Source organism: Pinus tabuliformis, chromosome 4_2, assembly GCF_031772625.1.
Source record: "Pinus tabuliformis cultivar Carrire ecotype Pingquan chromosome 4_2, CPIR1, whole genome shotgun sequence".
In the NCBI taxonomy this organism is placed as follows: domain Eukaryota; kingdom Viridiplantae; phylum Streptophyta; class Pinopsida; order Pinales; family Pinaceae; genus Pinus; species Pinus tabuliformis.
The window spans coordinates 296201747-296221346 of record NC_142304.1 but is presented as its reverse complement, the minus strand read 5'-3'; the positions used below and the strand labels follow the sequence as shown (position 1 = coordinate 296221346).

The following is a 19600-nucleotide window of genomic DNA, read 5'->3' as shown; positions in this document are numbered from 1 at the left end:
ATCTTGGATGATATTCTTAGTAGTCAAAGGTCCCCTGCTATCAAAACTGGTCTTGGTTTTCATGAGTCTATTGAAGATGAATCTGGTTCACAAAGTAAGACAAGAATCTCTAATGCAAAATCTAAAAGGCTCTACAAGGAGATGAAAGGACAACGCCATCAACAATCAAGGAAAGAGACTCCTCAAAGAAAATCTTTTACTCCTCCCATGAATAATGTTGAATGCCATGTATGTCATAATCTTGGACATGTTGCAGCCATATGTAGAAGAAGAAGGTTTCAAGACCACCATGCAAAAAGATAATCACATTCAAGGTACTTTAATGGATATTGCTTTTCTTGCAATATGTTTGGCCACAAAGCTGTTGATTGCTATAAGAGGAATATGAAACATGTAAGATGCTATGCATGTAACAAGTTTGGACATAAAGCAAGAGATTGCAGGAACAAAGCTCATGATAAGAAGAAATCATCAACATGCTTGAAGATATGGAAGAAGAAGGAAGTTCAGTCAGAAAAATATGGCACAACACAGGGTACCCAACACAGCACAAACATAACAGACTCAGGGGGAGCTGAAGGTGTAAAACTTCAGTGTTCTAATTCTCATACGCAATTTTCATGAAGGAAATCCGCGTATATACGCGAGTTTCACATTGCAAAGTCGCGTGTATGTCAGTTTGTGTAAAAGCAGTGGGGACAGACTCAGAAAAGGGGTCTGATATGATCCAGTCCAGTATATGCTCTGTTGGTTAACAGTTACAGTCTGCTGAGGATGTATGGAAATGTCTTGATACTTATGGCACATGCTCAGGGGGAGCATATACTTCAAATAATGCATTGTTGGAATTATGGTTAGAAGTTGTTGATAAAGTCTATGAAGCTAAATGATACATCTTGATGTTTGATCAAAGGAATGGTATTGCAGGCTGATGCTTATGGTATAGATCATGATGCTGCTGGTGGCTTTCATAAGTCTTGGTCTAGATATTTCATCACTATGTCATATCTCTTTTATGATGTCAAGGTCATGTAACGGCCTATGTTGGTTTCCCCTCTATGCCTAGGATGAATGATGTAATGTTCATATCTTATCATGAGTAAGCACTTAATGTATCTCCACATGGTTAGGTGGATGAGTCAATATTGGTATATCCCCACTAGGTTGGGTGATGAATGTATGTATTGAATCTTTTGGTGATAGGAAGGTCTTCTATGATGTATAAGTCTTTGTTCTTCTTGAAGAACATCTTTTACAGATCTTGTCTACAGTCAAGGGGAGCATGAACAACACAATTCAGCAAGAGCAGGATGGATAGATTGGTACACTTTGGCATACACAAAGGGGGAGCACATTTGGAGATTTCAGCAGGTACTCAGGGGGAGTATGGACAACAGAAGGTATACCAAAGAAGAGAATATCTTGGTCCGCCCTTTGCCCTTGATGTCAAAGGGGGAGAGTGACTTGGTGTGGTGGTTGCCATCAAGTCCAAAGGGGGAGATTGTTGGCATTATGATACAAGTGTTGTCCTTGATGGCAACTCACTCAGAGACAGGTACAAGTGATGGCAACTTGATCAGAGGACAGATCTCAGTACAACAGGACAAGAAAGAGATATACGCAGGTTCATCAAGGAAAACCAGCGTGTACACGCAGATTGGCTTCAGTAAAAGCGCGTACATGTGAAAAGTACCTTTGGTCCGTGGCGGTTAGTCCTTGGAAGTTGTGCCTATGGTTTTGGACCATGGTGTCTCGACGGGCGTGTCGATCCCTAGTTTTGAAGTTGATGGTATTGTGTTACTATGGTTTTGGCCCGTGGTATTGTGAAGGGCCTAAGGCTATATAAGGAGAAGATCATTAGGCAAAGGATGAAAAGCGAGGAGAGAGAGTGTGTGAGTGACGAATATCTGATGAGGTGAGAGATCCAAATGTTGGTTATGGGTTGGTGATCTAAACCAAGGTTTCACTCATGTGGAGGATGATGATGAACGATGGAACGGGATCTCAAGGCTTGGAAAGATTATCTTCATATGGTTTGACTGTGAATAGACTAGATCTATTGACGCATGTTTATTGTTATGATCTGGGTATGTTTTGATGTCTGTTATAGCTGCAGAGTTTTAAGGTTGAATTTACAGATCTGTACGCGGGTTGTCTTTGGTAAAAGAGCGTATACACGCAGGTTGGGTTCGACAAAGTAGCGTATACAATGTGAAGTATGAAGATGGAGTTGGATCTGGTTGTTGTTATGTTGTCTGTGTTCTTGACATAGTTTCAGTGATTCAGTATTGGGTGATTCAGAGATTGATGATGCAGGGATCCAGTATGAAAATGTATGAAACGTGGTCCCGGGAAGATCGTAGGCCGACACCTACGTACTGGTAATCATATCAGCCAGTACAAGAGCTAGGGGGTTGTAGCTCACTTCCAGGAGCAGCTGGAAAACGAGTGAAGGTTGGAGCCTTTTGTAGGCAGGCACCTACGTACTTGTAAATGGATCGGCTAGTACAAGAACTATGAGGGTTGTAGCCCTCTGCAGGTTGTAGCCTGCGTGCTGGTAAATGACTGCACCAGTACATTGTAAAAGAAGTTTCTTATTAAAGAAGAAAGAGACGAATTGCAGCAAGTGGTTTTTCACCCACATTGGGTTTCCACCTTATATCATGGTGTTCATGTGTGTGGCTTTTGTGTGATGATCTGTTCTGTTATACTGCACCTGTTTACTGTTAATATGGTTAATAATGTTCTGATGCATTTACTGAAGATAAGCTAACTAAATCATAAGATCTCTGGATATACGCTAGTTGCTTTAGACACAGTAGCGTGTACACGCGGGTTCACTTAACTAAAGTGGCGTATATGTTTATGAGTATGAAATTGGAAAGGTTTTACTGATCTGATAATACTGATTCACCCCCCCCCCCCCCCCCCCCCCCCGCCCCCTCTCAGTATTATTTCCAACAATTGGTATCGGAGCAAGTCCTTCAGAGAAGCTTGATCGCTTGAAGGAGATTCGTAGAACAATGGGGAAGAAAGCACGTAAGAAGAAGAAGATAGCTCAAAGGAACAATGACAACTTGCCGTTAAGTGGAAGCAAGAATTTAGATCCTGAATCACCTCAGATTGAAGATGGACAAGCAAATGAAGCATCAGATCAAATCATAGATCATCAAGATCTACCTAGCAAAAAGGAGAATGCCCTCAAAGAAGAAATCATCAGATTAGAAGATCAGTTGGAATGTGCCTCCAGAATTCGACAAATGCTGCTAGCGCTGAATAAATAGCAAGAAAACGAGATCCTCAAACTAAGGCATCAGCTGGATGAAGGAAGGAAAGCTGAAGAGACCTTGAAGAAGCAATGTCTGGAAAAAGAAGAACAACATCAAGTTGAGGTAAAAATCTTGAAAAGTAAATTAGAAGAAAAAGATAAACTATTACGATTTCAAGATAGTACTAAGATCTTGGATGATATTCTTAGTAGTCAAAGGTCCCCTGCTATCAAAACTGGTCTTGGTTTTCATGAGTCTATTGAAGATGAATCTGGTTCACAAAGTAAGACAAGAATCTCTAATGAAAAATCTGAAAGGCTCTACAAGGAGATGAAAGGACAACCCCATCAACAATCAAGGAAAGAGACTCCTCAAAGAAAATCTTTTACTCCTCCCATGAATAATGTGGAATGCCATGTATGTCATAATCTTGGACATGTTGCAGCCATATGTAGAAGAAGAAGGTTTCAAGACCATCATGCAGAAAGATCATCACATTCAAGGTACTTTAATGGATATTGCTTTTCTTGCAATATGTTTGGCCACAAAGCTGCTGATTGCTATAAGAGGAATATGAAACATGTAAGATGCTATGCATGTAACAAGTTTGGACATAAAGCAAGAGATTGCAGGAACAAAGCTCATGATAAGAAGAAATCATCAACATGCTTGAAGATATGGAAGAAGAAGGAAGTTCAGTCAGAAAAATATGGCACAGCACAGGGTACCCAGCACAGCACAGACATAACAGACTCAGGGGGAGCTGAAGGTGTAAAACTTCAGTGTTCTAATTCTCATACGCAAGTTTCACGAAGGAAAGTCACGTATATATGCGAGTTTCACACTGCAAAGTCGCGTGTATGTCAGTTTGTGAAAAAGCAGTAGGGACAGACTCAGAAAAGGGGTCTGATATGATCCAGTCCAATATATGCTCTGTTGGTTAACAGTTACAGTCTGTTGAGGATGTCTGGAAATGTCTTGATACTGATGGCACAGGCTCAGGGGGAGCATATACTTCAAATAATGTATTGTTGGCATTATGGTTAGAAGCTGTTGATAAAGTCTATGAAGCTAAATGATACATCTTGTTGTTTGATCAAAGGAATGGTATTGCAGGCTGATGCTTATGGTATAGATCATGATGCTTCTGGTGGCTTTCATAAGTCTTGGTCTATATATTTCATCACTATGTCATATCTCTTTTATGATGTCAAGGTCATGTAATGGCCTATGTTGGTTTCCCCACTATGCCTAGGATGAATGATGTAATGTTCATATCTTATCATGAGTAAACTCTTAATGTATCTCCACATGGTTAGGTGGATGAGTCAATATTGGTATATCCCCACTAGGTTGGGTGATGAATGTATGCATTGAGTCTTTTGGTGATACGAAGGTCTTCTATGATGTATAAGTCTTTGTTCTTCTTGAAGAACATCTTTTGCAGATCTTGCCTACAGTCAAGGGGAGCATGAACAGCACAATTCAGCAAGAGCAGGATGGATAGATTGGTACACTTTGGCATACACAAAGGGGGAGCACATTTGGAGATTTCAGCAGGTACTCAGGGGGAGTATGGACAGCAGAAGGTATACCAAAGAAGAGAATATCTTGGTCCGCCCTTTGCCCTTGATGTCAAAGGGGGAGAGTGACTTGGTGTGGTGGTTGCCATCAAGTCCAAAGGGGGAGATTGTTGGCATTATGATACAAGAGTTGTCCTTGATGGCAACTCACTCAGAGACAGGTACAAGTGATGGCAACTTGATCAGAGGACAGATCTCAGTACAGCAGGACAAGAAAGAGATATACGCAGGATCATTAAGGAAAACCATCGTGTACACGCAGATTGGCTTAAGTAAAAGCGCGTACATGTGAAAAGTACTTTTGGTCCGTGGCGGTTAGTCCTTGGAAGTTGTGCCTATGGTTTTGGACCATGGTGTCTCGACGGGCGTGTCGATCCCTAGTTTTGAAGTTGATGGTATTGTGTTACTATGGTTTTGGCCCGTGGTATTGTGAAGGGCCTAAGGCTATATAAGGAGAAGATCATTAGGCAAAGGATGAAAAGCGAGGAGAGAGAGTGTGTGAGTGACGAATATCTGATGAGGTGAGAGATCCAAATGCTGGTTATGGGTTGGTGATCTGAACCAAGGTTTCACTCATGTGGAGGATGATGATGAACGATGGAACGGGATCTCAAGGCTTGGAAATATTATCTTCATATGGTTTGACTGTGAATAGACTAGATCTATTGACGCATGTTTATTGTTATGATCTGGGTATGTTTTGATGTCTGCTATAGCTGCAGAGTTTTAAGGTTGAATTTACGGATCTGTACGCGGGTTGTCTTTGGTAAAAGAGCGTATACACACAGGTTGGGTTCGACAAAGTAGCGTATACAATGTGAAGTATGAAGATGGAGTTGGATCTGGTTGTTGTTATGTTGTCTGTGTTCTTGACAGAGTTTCAGTGATTTAGTATTGGGTGATTCAGAGATTGATGATGCAGGATCCAGTATGAAAATGTATGAAACGTGGTCCCGGGAAGATCGTAGGCCGGCACCTACGTACTGGTAAACATATCAGCCAGTACAAGAGCCAGGGGGTTGTAGCTCCCTTCCAGGAGCAGCTGGAAAACGAGTGAAGGTTGGAGCCTTCTGTAGGCAGGCACCTACGTACTAGTAAATGGATCGGCTAGTACAAGAGCTATGAGGGTTGTAGCCCTCTGCAGGTTGTAGCCTGCGTGCTGGTAAATGACTGCACCAATACATTGTAAAAGAAGTTTCTTATTAAAGAAGAAAGAGACGAATTGAAGCAGGTGATTTTTCACCCACATTGGGTTTCCACCTTATATCATGGTGTTCATGTGTGTGGCTTTTGTGTGATGATCTGTTCTGTTATACTGCACCTGTTTACTGTTAATATGGTTAATAATGTTCTGATGCATTTACTGAAGATAAGCTAACTAAATCATAAGATCTCTGGATATACGCTAGTTGCTTTAGACACAGTAGCGTGTACACGCGGGTTCACTTAACTGAAGTAGCGTATATGTTTCTGAGTATGAAATTGGAAAGGTTTTACTGATCTGATAATACTGATTCACCCCCCCCCCCCCTCTCAGTATTATTTCCAACAGTGAAGGAACCGGAAGTGGTGTGTACAATTCTAACTTCCTATTACTAGTCTTTTTATCTACCTTACGTTAACAAGCGAAAGATTTGTTTTCTTGCTATGAGCTCTCACAATATATTCTACTCCATATTTGAATAAATGATATTAATTTTCATGTCTATTGAAGATAACTTTTCTGTCATAAAGGTACTGGTTGCCCAGAACTATGCCACAGAGATCTAACGACACAACATCAGGCTCCACTTCATCTATGAAATTTGTAGTAATGGCGAATCTCAATTTACACTTTCTCATAACCTGCAATTGTGCATTGTCACACACCCATCCAAGTGGATACAGTTTATGATGTGGAACGGTTTCCAAATTTAAACTTTTGACAATGTTTTTAGAGATAAGATTGGCTTGAGAGCCACTATCGAAAAATGTATCAATCTTGTTGTGTTTTGATATCACCCTTATGTGAAAAAGTTTATATTCTCCTCTTTTCGTTTGGAGTTTCATTTTGCGAGTCTAAAGAACTAGTGCTGGCAATGGATTCTTTTCCTTTTAACCCCATGGCTGTGATTTTAGTTTCATCACCAGAATCAGATCCCAAATTATGTTGAGTGGTTGCAGTTGTCTTTTGTTTTCCCTTGTTGTTTCTCTTTGGTCTCATTTCGAGATGAAGCTTCCAACAATGAGCTTCATCGTGATCCTCTCTGGAACAATGTTTGCATGTAACTTTCTCTCCTTCTTTTTTGATAGACACATTGTTTTGTGCCTTCCCTTTGAAGGCCTTTTCCTTTCCTTTACTCTTAAATGGCTTTTTACTACCTTCTTCGGGGTGTTTTTTCCTCTTGCCTCAAGATTAGTGGCTTGCACACACACATCATCTAGATTATTGGGATTAAACATTAAGATAGTATGCCTAAGGTAACCGTGTAAACCCCTTATGTACTTCAACAATGTGTCCTGTGATTGCAGATCTACACCTAACATCAAAGACCTTTTCTCTGAATTCTTGGGTGTAATCTTGCACATTTTGACCTTTAAGTTGTCTAAAATTATGTCAATTCATGATGGCTTTCTTCATATAAGCTAGAGGGTAGAATTGTATTTTGATTGCAACAATGAAATCATTCCAAGAAATTGAGATCTTACCGTGTTTTTTAATCTCCTCTTGGGTATTTGATTCCCACCATACTAGTGTTGCACCCTCCATTCTCAAGGAAGCTAATTGAATCTTTATGTCATCCTCTTGAAGGTTTTGAATCCTACAATAGACCTCCAACTGACGAATCCAATTATCAAGCTTCTCTGCATTCACTTCACCATTATACATGGGCAGCTCAAATTTAACATCAAGTTTTAAAAAAGGTGATTTACCAGTTCCTTTTGAAGTATGATGATGAGTATGAGTAAGGGTTGTGTTAGTGGAAGAGGGTGAAGATGCTTGTGAAGAAGAAGATGAAGAAGATGGTGGAGAGGGTGGAGGTTTGTCTCCATTTCCATTACCTCCTCCTGAAGAGCCTTCTCCTTTGGGAGGTTTGGAACTTTCCCCTTGCAACCTGGTATTCCTCTCTTCATAGAGGACCTTTACCATCTCTGTCATATCAAAGAAAGCCTTTCTGAAGGTCTTCTCATATTCTGTCATGTTTGTAGGTTCTCCTTCATGAGACATGATCTTTGGAGTTTCAACTGCAACTTGAAGCTGAACTAGTGTTGGAGATTGTGGCAAACTTGCTCTCCTTCCCCTTGACCCAACTTCAGGGCTTCCAACTAGCTTTCCTTCACCTCTTTTGAGTTTTAACCTTGTAAGCATGACATAAACTTGCAAACCATTAAATACTTCTTTCACAAAACAAACATAGTGCTCTGATACCAAAATGATCTAATTTAGAATATTAGATTGTTGTGCTAAGATCCTCCTAAGATTAGAAACAAAATGCTTTCATTGTGCTTAAGGATTCATGAATTTTTGCAAGCAAAATAATGAGTTTTTATGTTAATTTTATGAGAAATTAGACATAAATGAGAGACTAAACAACAACATAAACATGTATAGAATATCATCAAAAATACATTACAATAGGAACATGATAAAGGAGTTCACCCCTCTTGGGCTACGTCTCCTTGGTCTAACTTCCAATGGCTTGGGCCTCTCTATTATGCTCAAACGTGTAAAAATATGTGTTTACAATGATCAAGTGCTTCTGAAACTTACTCTAATGAGTCCAGAATGTTCAAAAATGGTTATCTAACCTCTTTTCTTCATCTAATTTGGTGAAAAACTCAAGAAGTTATGACTTCCCCTTGTTTTCCCAATATTCGTTCCACAAATTGCCCCATTTCCGGCATGATCCTACAAATTAGCACCAAAAAGTGCTAACTGATCGAAAATTTCACCGCGCGGCAATCCATAATCTGTCGACATCGACCGTCCCATCACAAATCGCAATCGCCGTAAAACCGATGGTCTTATGGTCTGTGAATGCGGCAGGGCGATTTATGATTGCAATATGGCAGACCCGACGATACTATTAGCCGTAACCCATAGTCGCCTCGCATTCGGGATCCTTTCGCAGATTGCAATTGGCAAAGAACCGATGGGTAACATAATGCGAAACTCTGCCTTTTGTGGTGTGTGATTACGATCTGCGATTGCTATTATTGCATCACAACTCAGGTACGCTGGGGGCCAATTTCTGCAATGCCTTCCATATTACGAAGTGTGATTGTGATTTATCGCATTGCAACCCAACCTTGCTTGGGGCAGATTCTTTAACACGACCCGCTTGCAATATGTGATTTGTGAAATGCAGGGGCCAATGGCAGCCTACCACTTGGCGCTTCCCCATTCGCTAAAGGGCCTTGCCACATCATCTTTTCCTACCATCTGTCCAAGTCAAACATGAACTTTTACTTTCTCTAACTTCTTCATACGAGCTCGGATTTGAGTGTCGTTCGCACCATTGGAATCATAATGACAAACTCTTCGATATGCAACTAAGTTTATCAAGATTCTGACACTTTGAGTTTTAAGCCTAATTTTGAGTACCTTATCACCTAACATTTCTCCTTGGTGCCACTTATTATAGACTTTTATTGGTTAATGTAGCTCGAACAAGTGTTCTAGCCTCACGTGGTGTTAATGAGGCTAGGAACATAAGAGCGGAAAATATCTCCAAGCCCAAGTTACTCTTTTGAATGTAAATGTCTTAATTAAATTAATTAATCAATTTTGATTATTTTCTAAAGTTTTAGCTTAGGAAAATAGATTAATTAATTAGTAATAATTGAGACATGATCGATTTTCCTCTAGAGACTTCTAGTAAAGCTTCTAAGTGATCTTAGCCATCGATTAGATCATTTCATATCTAAATCTTGGTCATTAATTTTTCAACGAGAGATTATAAATGAAATCGATGGGCAAACTTGGAGATCAATTCATCGCAGTGAGGAGGGCACAGTGATAGCATGAGGATTGACACTAGTGAGAGTTTTAGTAGCAATTGAAGTAACAAATATTTTCAGAATTTTCTTTCATCAGTGTTCTTCCAATTTCCGAGATCCAAAGCAGGAATTCTCCCAAATTTATTCTGCAGATAGAGAGGTCGATATTTCTAGGGGAGGCCATATAAGTTGCAAGTTTAACAAATTGAGATTTCTAGCTGCAAAGTGAATTGCAAGAAATTAGTGCGATTGCAGGAAAAGGCCGATTTCAGGATCACAACAAATTGTTGGAATTCGCAATGGGAATTGAAAGAAACGTTGTGTCAGGTTGTAGAGGGAGGCCATAAGCATTCTAGTGGTCAGATTGACTTGTGAAGGCGAAGAAATAATTTTCCAAAGCTTTGCCATGGTTTGGCAAGCAGTGGTAATATTTATCAATTGTAGAATTTGTTGAAGATTAATAATAAAACCCTCAGATCTGAAGAACTAGTTTTCCCGTCAGGGTTTTTCGAGGGACGTTTTGTCCAAAAATATTGTCCATTTTGTGATTGGTTTTCTATTAGAGTTTCCACAGTTTATTTAATTGGTGAAATTTGCATTTGTGTTTTATTCATTATTTGCAATAAATAATTTGTTGGGACAAATAATATGTTTAAATATAGGAGAATAATAATTTGATTAACTACAATAGAATTTCGTGTTGTATCATAACAAATGTGAAGCGCAGGGGTTTAATACCTAGATCGATTTCGAGAATTACTTAGAGGAATTTTACCAGTGTTATTTTATGTAAGAAGGTAGGTCGAGTTCAACAATGTGAATTGTCAAAGCACATTTCCAGAGGCAGTGCGAATAGTTGGGATCGAGTTTCTAGTTGCAAGTGCGAATTGCAAGAAATTTGTGTGATTATGGAAAGTGTGAATTCCCATAGGCAGATTACAAGAAAGGGTAGATTACTGTAATTACAGGAAGTGCGAACTGTTGGGAAAGAAATTTGCAGGATAGCCAAGGGAATTGCTGGAAAGGGCCGATATCACTTGCAAAGGGAGATCATGATGTTGTCTAGGTATTGTTATTTACTGGTAGAAGATATTATTTTTATTTTCTCGAGGACTTCAGTGATGGATTCAACAAGATTGAGGGATCAGGATAGGTTGGATGGTGCATCAAACTTTGGTTTATGGAGAATCTGGTGCCTTCTTAATTTAGAAGAGCATGGACTGCAAGGGTTTACTACGACACATATTGTTATACCAACATATCCTATAATGTTGCATGAATATCGGAAAGATGATGCCAAGGATAGGTGTATTATTTTAGATGGGGTCAAGGAGCACATAGTTCCACGTTTAGTGGAAGAAGATACAACTAAGAAGATGTGGGATGTCATCAATAAAAATTTCCAAGATAAAAATATGAATCAGAAAATGATCCTAAGAGTGAAGCTTTGAAGCACTAGACAAAATAAGGGAGAAAATGTTTGTAGTTATCTCACCTGCATCAGGACAATCAAAGATGAGCTAGCAGCCATTAGAGAGAAGGTTGAGGACGAAGATCTTGTGAGAACAACCCTTAATGGGTTTCAGACGCTGTGGGATGTTTTCATGCAAGTGGTTAGTGGAAGATTTGATTTTCCTAGTTGGGAACACTTGTGGAATGACTTCACACAGGATGAGCTTCGACTGAGCCTTGTGAAAGTAAATAGTGGTACTAGCAATACTTCTAAGCAGAAGGGAGATGACATCGAGAATGTTGCTCTTGTGAACAAGGTGAAAGTGAAGAAGGGATCCAATAAGAAGTCAAACTCCAAGGAGGAAAAGAAGAAGGGCATGTCGAAGATCAAGTGTTATGGTTGTCACGAGTTTGGCCATCACTGCAACAACTTCCCGCATAAGAAGAAAGGTGACAAGAAGCACATAGCAACAACCGCATATGAGCTTTTGACTCGGATAGAGGATGAGCTTGCACTCATCGCTTGCAAGAACAGTTTAGAAGAGTTGTGGCATAGTGAAATGAGTCATGGGGTACTAGAGGCAATTTAAGTGTTCTAAATGTGGGCATTGAGCACGATGATGTTGAATATAGAACTACTTCATCGCTAAGAGGGAGTGTTGGTTGATGTAGCTTGGACAAGTGTTCTAGCCTCGAGTGGTGTCAATGGGACTAGGAATACGAGCGGAAAATATCTCCAAGCCCAAGTTATTATTTTGAATGTAAATGTCTTAATTAAATTAATTAATCAATTTTAATTATTTTCCTAAGTTTTAACTTAGCAAAATAGATTAATTAATTAGAAATAATTGAGACATGATTGCTTTTCCTTTGGAGACTTCTAGTAAAGTTTCTAAGCGATCTTAGCCGTTGATTAGATTATTTCAGATCTAAATCTTGGTCTTTGATTTCTCAACAAGAGATTATAGAGGAAATCAATGGGCAACCTTGGAGATCAATCGATTGCAGTGAAGAGGGCACAATGATAGCATGAGGATTGAGGAGAGTTCCATCAGCACTTGAAGCAGTAAATATTTCTAGAGTTTTCTTTTATCAATATTCTTCCAGTTGTAGAGTTTAGGCTTCTGTGATCCATATCAAGTTTACAAAAAATATTTTTCGGCGAAGATCACATGAGACATCATTTGTCGACGCGTTTCGAACCAACCAGTGTGGTCCATCGTTAGGACAAGTTGAAGAAACAGATCTAGCTTAGCATGTTAAATAGACCGAGCAGAGCCTCCAATGGCTAATTGACCAACCGCTAATATTGACTATTGGACCGGGATCAAAACTTTTTTAATAATAAAAAAAAGAGATAAGTTATACAGGGGACCAATCCCTTAATAAATAAATAAAATAATTTAAATTAGTGATAATAGTTAGTTAAAATTTATTAAAAATAGTTAAAAATTATAGGTTAATTATTATTTAAAAGGAAATTAGTTGTAAAGGACCTCGCCTATGAATAAATTAATAGTGAATACAAGTTAATATATATATATATATATATATATATATATAAAATAAGAATAATAATAATAATAATGATAATTAAAAATAAAATAAATAATAAACAATAAATAAATAAATATATTATTATTATTATTATTATTTTTATTTTAATTATTTATTTATTTATATTGTTATTTAATTTTTTTTTTTTTTTTTTTTATTATTATTATTAAAAAAAAACGAGGATTAGGACGAGAGCGCTGGGACCCAACAACCACTGATTTTCCAGCCATCATCTCTATTGAGATTACACGGCCTCTTTTCAATCTCAAGCGCCTCCCTAAATTTCCGATGATGGAAGTGCGAAACTTTAGCAATAACACTAGCTTCCTCAATACAAACATGATGATTGGTTTTCTCGGCGTGCTCAGCCAAAGCGGAAGACTTAGTACGCCTATGCTTAAGATCAGCAGCATGCTCACTAATCCTCTGGTTAATGGAGCGACCAGTTTCCCCAATGTAGGGGGTCCCACAAGAACAGGGGATCAAGTACACACCTTTCATATCTTTAAGGTCGATAGGATCCTTTGCTGATCTGAGGGACATGCGAATGGTGTTCAGGGGCCTAAAGGTCACAGGAACATCATGCGACCTGAGAATCCTACCAATCTTATCAGTAGTCCCCTGAACATAAGGAAGAAGGACACCAGGGACTCGCTCTTTCGGTTCTCGATGAGAAAGCGAATTCTTCGAAGCTCTAACGAAAGCCCTCTGACCCAAGAATCTACTATAACCGTTCTCAACAAAGACATCAAGGAGATGGGATTTTTCATTCTCTAAACTCTCCTTATCTGAGATCCTTAGGGCCCGAGTAGCCAGGGTATTGAGAACACCCAACTTTTGAGCTGGGAAATGATGGTAACTGGCATGAAGACACTGCTCAGTATGCGTTTTCTTCCGAAAAACTCGGTGGCCGAGGGAACCATCACTATTCTAAGAAATAAGAATATCACGAAAGGAATTCAATATCTAAAGGAGGAATTCTTCTAGAGTTATTCTACAGAAAAAGAGGTTGAGATTACCAGGAGAGGCCATCCCACATTGCCAGGAGAGGTCGTACGAGTTACCAGTTTTGCAGATCGAGATTTCTAGGCTCTCCCATTATTGTTGTACCATGAATGCCAAGTGAAAGAGAGGTCTGTGCAAAATGAATAAAGAGGGCTAGTAGTACTACAACTACTAACTAATAGGTGAAGAGCTCTAGCTCTAGTCTGTATAGTAGCTGTAGATAGTTCAATTAGTACTAAAACTAGAGTCAATACTATTTCCGTCCGAGATGTATAGTAGCTGTAGATAGTTCAATTAGTACTAGTCTGTATAGTAGCTGTAGATAGTTCAATTAGTACTAAAACTATAGTCAATACTATTTCCGTCCGAGATGTATAGTAGTTGTAGATAGTTCAATAAATACTAAAACTAGAGTCAATACTATTTCCGTCCGAGATGTATAGTAGGTGTAGACAGTGTTTAAATTTGAACACATCACAGCCCTTCCGAAGCCCTCTAGCACATCAGAGAAGTGCTTAGCCAAATTTACCAGTCAAAAGAAATTTAAATTTTGATTTTTACAAGTTTAAAAAAAAATTAAATAATATTATAAAATGCCATATGAAGGGCTGCCCGTCCATAGGACATTTCAAAAAATCCCACTTCTCTGACTGATGTAACACTATAAAGTCTGTAGGAGGTTCTAGCAACACTCAAGAAAGTGCAATGGGACGTAATGGAGGTTGTTCATCCATTCCCAGGCCATCAGTCATAATGGAAGCACTAATAGAGTTAGCAGTCATGATATGAGGTTTATGTTTGGATAACAGAGGTTTCTTTTCGCATTCATTGATAGCAGAGGAGAAGTAGCTACGTATTGGTATCCATGAATAGGGCATATTTGGAAGGTATCAGAGATTTAGAAGAAACAAATGACAAAAGACATAATTAACGATGACTGAGGTAGATTTTTCTGAGCCTGTGAATCTTGCCTGCATTGATTTTTCCAATCCCAACCTTACCGTGAGTGCAGCAGAAGTTCATAAGGTATTTTTAACTCTCAGTTTTAATTTTCAACTTTCATTTCCCTGGCCTTTCATTCAGTTCATTGATTTAGGTGGAACCGATTAAAATTATTATGTATGGAATGGTTGATTGATCTTTATATAGTCATGTGTAGGAATGAGAACCTTCAAGGTTACACTCTGTATCAAGCAGAATCTCTTAATCTTTCCATTCAATTGAAGGTTTGATGTGGATTTGTGTATTCTTATATTTACTTCTGCTTGTAATTACATCTTGCTCTGCTCAACTCTGAAAATCAATCCATTGAAGTATTTCACTTCATATTTTTTCATATATTCGTTTTTCAAGGGGATTGGAAAGGGAGTTATGAAGCTTCTGAAGCGCCGATAAAGGCAAGCAATTTCACGGTCCCAATCAATGGCCTTTAACAAGTATGCAATTTGAAATGATATTTTTCATATTTGTCAAGCGCTTAAAAATAGATTAAAGTGACAGTATTGACATTTTTATATCATAACCACATACTACATTTTCTGTGGTATTTCCATTTTCCTTAATTTGTAAAATTTTATTCTTTCTTGTCAACCCACTATTAACACAAGATTTTTCAATTATGAGATTACCCCATTAGATGGTGATAACTACGCTTACTGATTGACAATTTTTTTTTCATCTTGTAAATAACTACTACCATCTACTACATTTTCAAGGATGCCAAATATATTCGAGTATTGATCATCCTACCGCTATGAAAACATCTTCCATCCTACCTTAATTATGAGGACATATTCATGACATTACTTTGATGTTCCACATATATATCCTGACATAGTATAATAAGGCTAATAGGGTTCCTTACATTTTCCATGAAGACATCATTACTTTGAAACTCTCATGTTCGACATGGAAATCTTGAGATAACATAATAAGATCCATAGGGTTATTTATTTAGGGTTTCTTTTAGAAAACATCGGTACATAGACAGAGTAATCTCTTTATTAATTTGAATTCTTATTTTATAGTAATAAATTAATACATTCTCATTTTATAGTAATAAATGAATAATTTTTCATTTTATAGTAATAAATGAAATAAGTTAGTTAAAGATGTAATTTTATCGTGTTTAAAAATAGATTAAAGTGATAATATTGACATTTTTACATCATAACCAAATTTTTTGTTGTATCTTCATTTTCTTTCGTAATTTGCAAAATTTTCTTTCTTTCTTGTCAACCAACCATTCACACAAGCTTGTTCAATTTTGACAACCATTCAAACAAGATTGTTCAATTATGAAATTACCCATTAGATGGTGGTAACTACGCTTAGTGATTCTAACGTTTTTTATGTTCTTGTAAATAACTACTACCATCTCTTTTCTATTTTTAGATGATTTCGTGAATGACAACCATAATAGTTACAAAATCCTAGCATTGCTGCCATTTGAACTTACTGTAATCAAGCCTACTATTAAGCCTAGCATTTGTAAAATCAAACTTTATTTAAAACCCCGTATTTCTTCTCTTATCTTAAAAAGCCTTTTTCTTTATTAACTCTCTAGTTTTTGAAAACATAGAAATTAATGCTATAAAAAAAATTGAGAAATAATAAGTGTGTTTCCCATAAAATTATGTAGAGTTTTGAACCAGGGTGAAGTGTTAAAATGAAACTCTAGGGCTCTATTAATAACCACACAACTGAAGATTGGTCTGCCTATAGGGCTACAACTTATTTTTCTTTTTCCGATTGGTCTTCCCAAAAGATATAGAATGCCAATAGCTATCCATACAACTACTATTGTGTCTCCCGCTTCATTCTCTCCATTCAACATCTAGGAAATAAATTGTGCATGTGGGTGTTGTCCATGTAGCTACTGCTGTGAAGGGTTTTTAAGGAGATGTTGAAATCATAGAAAAATTAAACGACATTGTTAATGAAAAGAAACCATATTATTAGAAAAAGACATCAACGAAAATAAAGGACATTATTAGAAAAAGATATCAACTAAACTTGAATTCATTGTAAGGATCAAATTTGAAAACCATTCTTAAATAAAAAAAGCTACCAACCAAGCCATACAACAACAACACTGCAGATGTGTATTACATATTACAATATTTCCCTATTAGATATAGAAAAATTCCTTTTAATTACATAAATTTTTGAATCTATAAAGCTTGAAGTTTTTAATGTTGATGAAAGTCTATAGATAGTGTTCTTTGATTGAGCAATGTTAAGAGAAAAGTTCAATTCCCTTGGTTGTTGAAGGTATATATTTATTTTTTTGGTTTGCTTTAAATTGTTTCAAGCTCAACAAAACATATAGTATAAATTAGAAACAAATGAAAACTAAAAAAAAATCCATTGTGCAAATAAATTTATATTTTCAATGATGTAAATTCAAATACTTTTGAAGATTATCTAATGAATAGAAGAAACATATGTTTACCTTTTTTTAATAGAATTTGAGAAAAATGTTTGCCTATTTACTAAATTCTATTGAGATTTTATAGTGTTTTAATGTATCCATCTTGTAAATTTTAAAGATTTTATAGTGTTTTAATGTATCCATCTTGTAAATTTTAAAGATTTAGAAAGACACCATTTCATTTTGGCATTTTTTTTTTATAAAAATTTTTATTTAATAAACACTTGTTAATAGAAATACAATTTTTTTTATAACTTTTCATCCTCGAAAAATTTAATAAATATATGCCTTTCCAAATAAAATTAAGCCCGCCCTTCAAATTTGATCACTCGGTGTACATACTTCAATTAGTACTAAAACTAGAGTCAATACTATTTCCGTCCGAGATGTATAGTAGGTGTAGATAGTTCAATTAGTACTAAAATTAGAGTCAATACTATTTCCGTCCGAGATTCAGACTAGTATTTAATAGCAGGGGAGGGTTGAGGGTTGATTCTTAGAGCTCCTTGTTGTGAAGAGAGAAGAAAATGGCCGGGAGCGATCCAAGTTCGAGCCAGCCGCTGTCTTGGACCTTGAGGAGATCACAAACAATGGGGAGCATTCCTGAATGGACAATTGACAGTGAAGTCATCCCACCCTCCTTCCAAGCAATCGCTCCGATACTTCGTGTGGCGAATGAGATTGAGCCTGAATGGCCTCGTATCGCACATCTCTGTGAGCATCACTTGCCCTAAATCCTGTTTTCGTCTCTTTATCTCTCTGTAACTAGGGTTTTGTCTTTAATTGGGTATGCTTTGGTTTGCTTTACTGCAGGCCGGTCATATGCATTGGAAAAAACCCATTTTCTCGATCCCATGTCCAGTGGCAGAGGTGTTCGCCAGTTCAAAACGGCTCTCCTGCTAAGAGTCGAAAGGGTATGACTCCTTTACCAGAAAACTAGTAAACCTGCTCTTGTCACTAAAAGTCGCTTCACCATAAGCTTAGCAGAAATCCGTAATTGAATAATGTGATATTTGTGTGACTCGTTCAAACTTCATAATGAGACCAATGGATTGCTTAATTGTTTGAATTCGAATTTAATAAATTTTTAAAGATTTATTCATAATAGTTAAGAGTGTTTTTTAAAGAAGTTATAGGTTTAAAATCAGAGTGATAAAATATATATGCACTAATTTGGTGTGAGGCTGGGCTAAAATCATTTGTTTGGCTAAAATCTCCATAAAACTACTTTTACTTGGCTAAAATCTTTCTTATTGTGACGTAAGAAAACAAGTTTACAATCCAAGACCTAGAGGCACCACCACCCGGTCCATTAAGGATCACCACCCAGTCATTCTAGGTTGTGTGGTTTATCAACCTGCATAGGTTGTGTAGTTTTTTCAGACAGAAAAATCATCATAGATTTATATTAAGATAATATAAAGATCACAATACATTGTCATAGGACAGTGGGAACTGCCTGGCTATAACAGCATATAGAACAGAATTGAAAGATCCCAAAGAGATCAGAACCAAAGACTCAAAGTTATACACAAGTATTCAAAAGTTTGAGCAGCTACACATCATGGACAGATATTAAAAAAACTAAAAAGCAAGTCATATGAACCAGATTGAAGGAAGTCACAATCCCGTGATGCTGAAGATCTATATAAGAACTGCATAAGCCGAAAATTGAAAGAAATCACATTCCCTTGATACTGAAATCCTGAATAAGAAAGGAAGATCCATCATGAAGAACTCTCAATGACCAAGATCCCGGCTCCATCGCAAGGCCTTCCTTGGAGAGAAGGTCAGCCTGGACATTCCTGGAACGAGGGATACGCTGGATTGAAAACTGCTTCATAGAGTTCCGAAAGTGCATAATTCTGCTTAGCCATCCGAGAAGATGAGGACTGCTAATGAGGCCATCCCCATTAACATGATCTATCAAAGATCTTGAATCGCCATATATTGAAATACCTTGGATGTCAAGAAAGTCACAAAAAACAAGTAGACCTGATAGGGCCCTGGCCTCGGCCATACTGTTTGAGCCCTGCCCTCCATGCCAAGATAGGAAATATTGTAAGCTGTCCTTCATGACGATATGAACACCGCAACCACAGATGTTGTTTTGCTCAGCTCCATCAAAAAAAGCGTCAGGCACCTGGAAAGAAAAGACATCCGACAAATTTTTACAGACTTTGTTTGTCTTAACATTTTCCAGATGGATCGTGTCATGACAAGCCAAAATGCGATGCAGGGATGACTTGAGAGGTTCCTTTGAGTCTTGGAAGATTTGAGCATTTCTCCACTTCCAGAGGAACCAACAGGTTATGATAAAC

General features: G+C 37.6%; 1 protein-coding gene across 3 annotated transcripts in view; it reads left to right on the top strand.

The window, feature by feature from the left end:
- Positions 1-17692: 17692 nt before the first annotated feature.
- Positions 17693-19600, top strand: part of LOC149169165 (callose synthase 3-like) — a 425897-nt gene continuing 423989 nt past the window's right edge. For 2 of the 3 annotated variants that reach the window (XM_089428590.1, XM_089428589.1), the window contains exons 1-2: positions 17694-17993; positions 18093-18193. In XM_089428590.1, coding sequence (XP_089284716.1) covers positions 17807-17993; positions 18093-18193 — 288 coding nt within the window. In that variant the 5' untranslated portion in view covers positions 17694-17806. Of the gene's footprint in view, positions 17994-18092; positions 18194-19600 lie in introns of all 3 variants that reach the window. The other variant, XM_089428591.1, reaches the window with a different exon arrangement.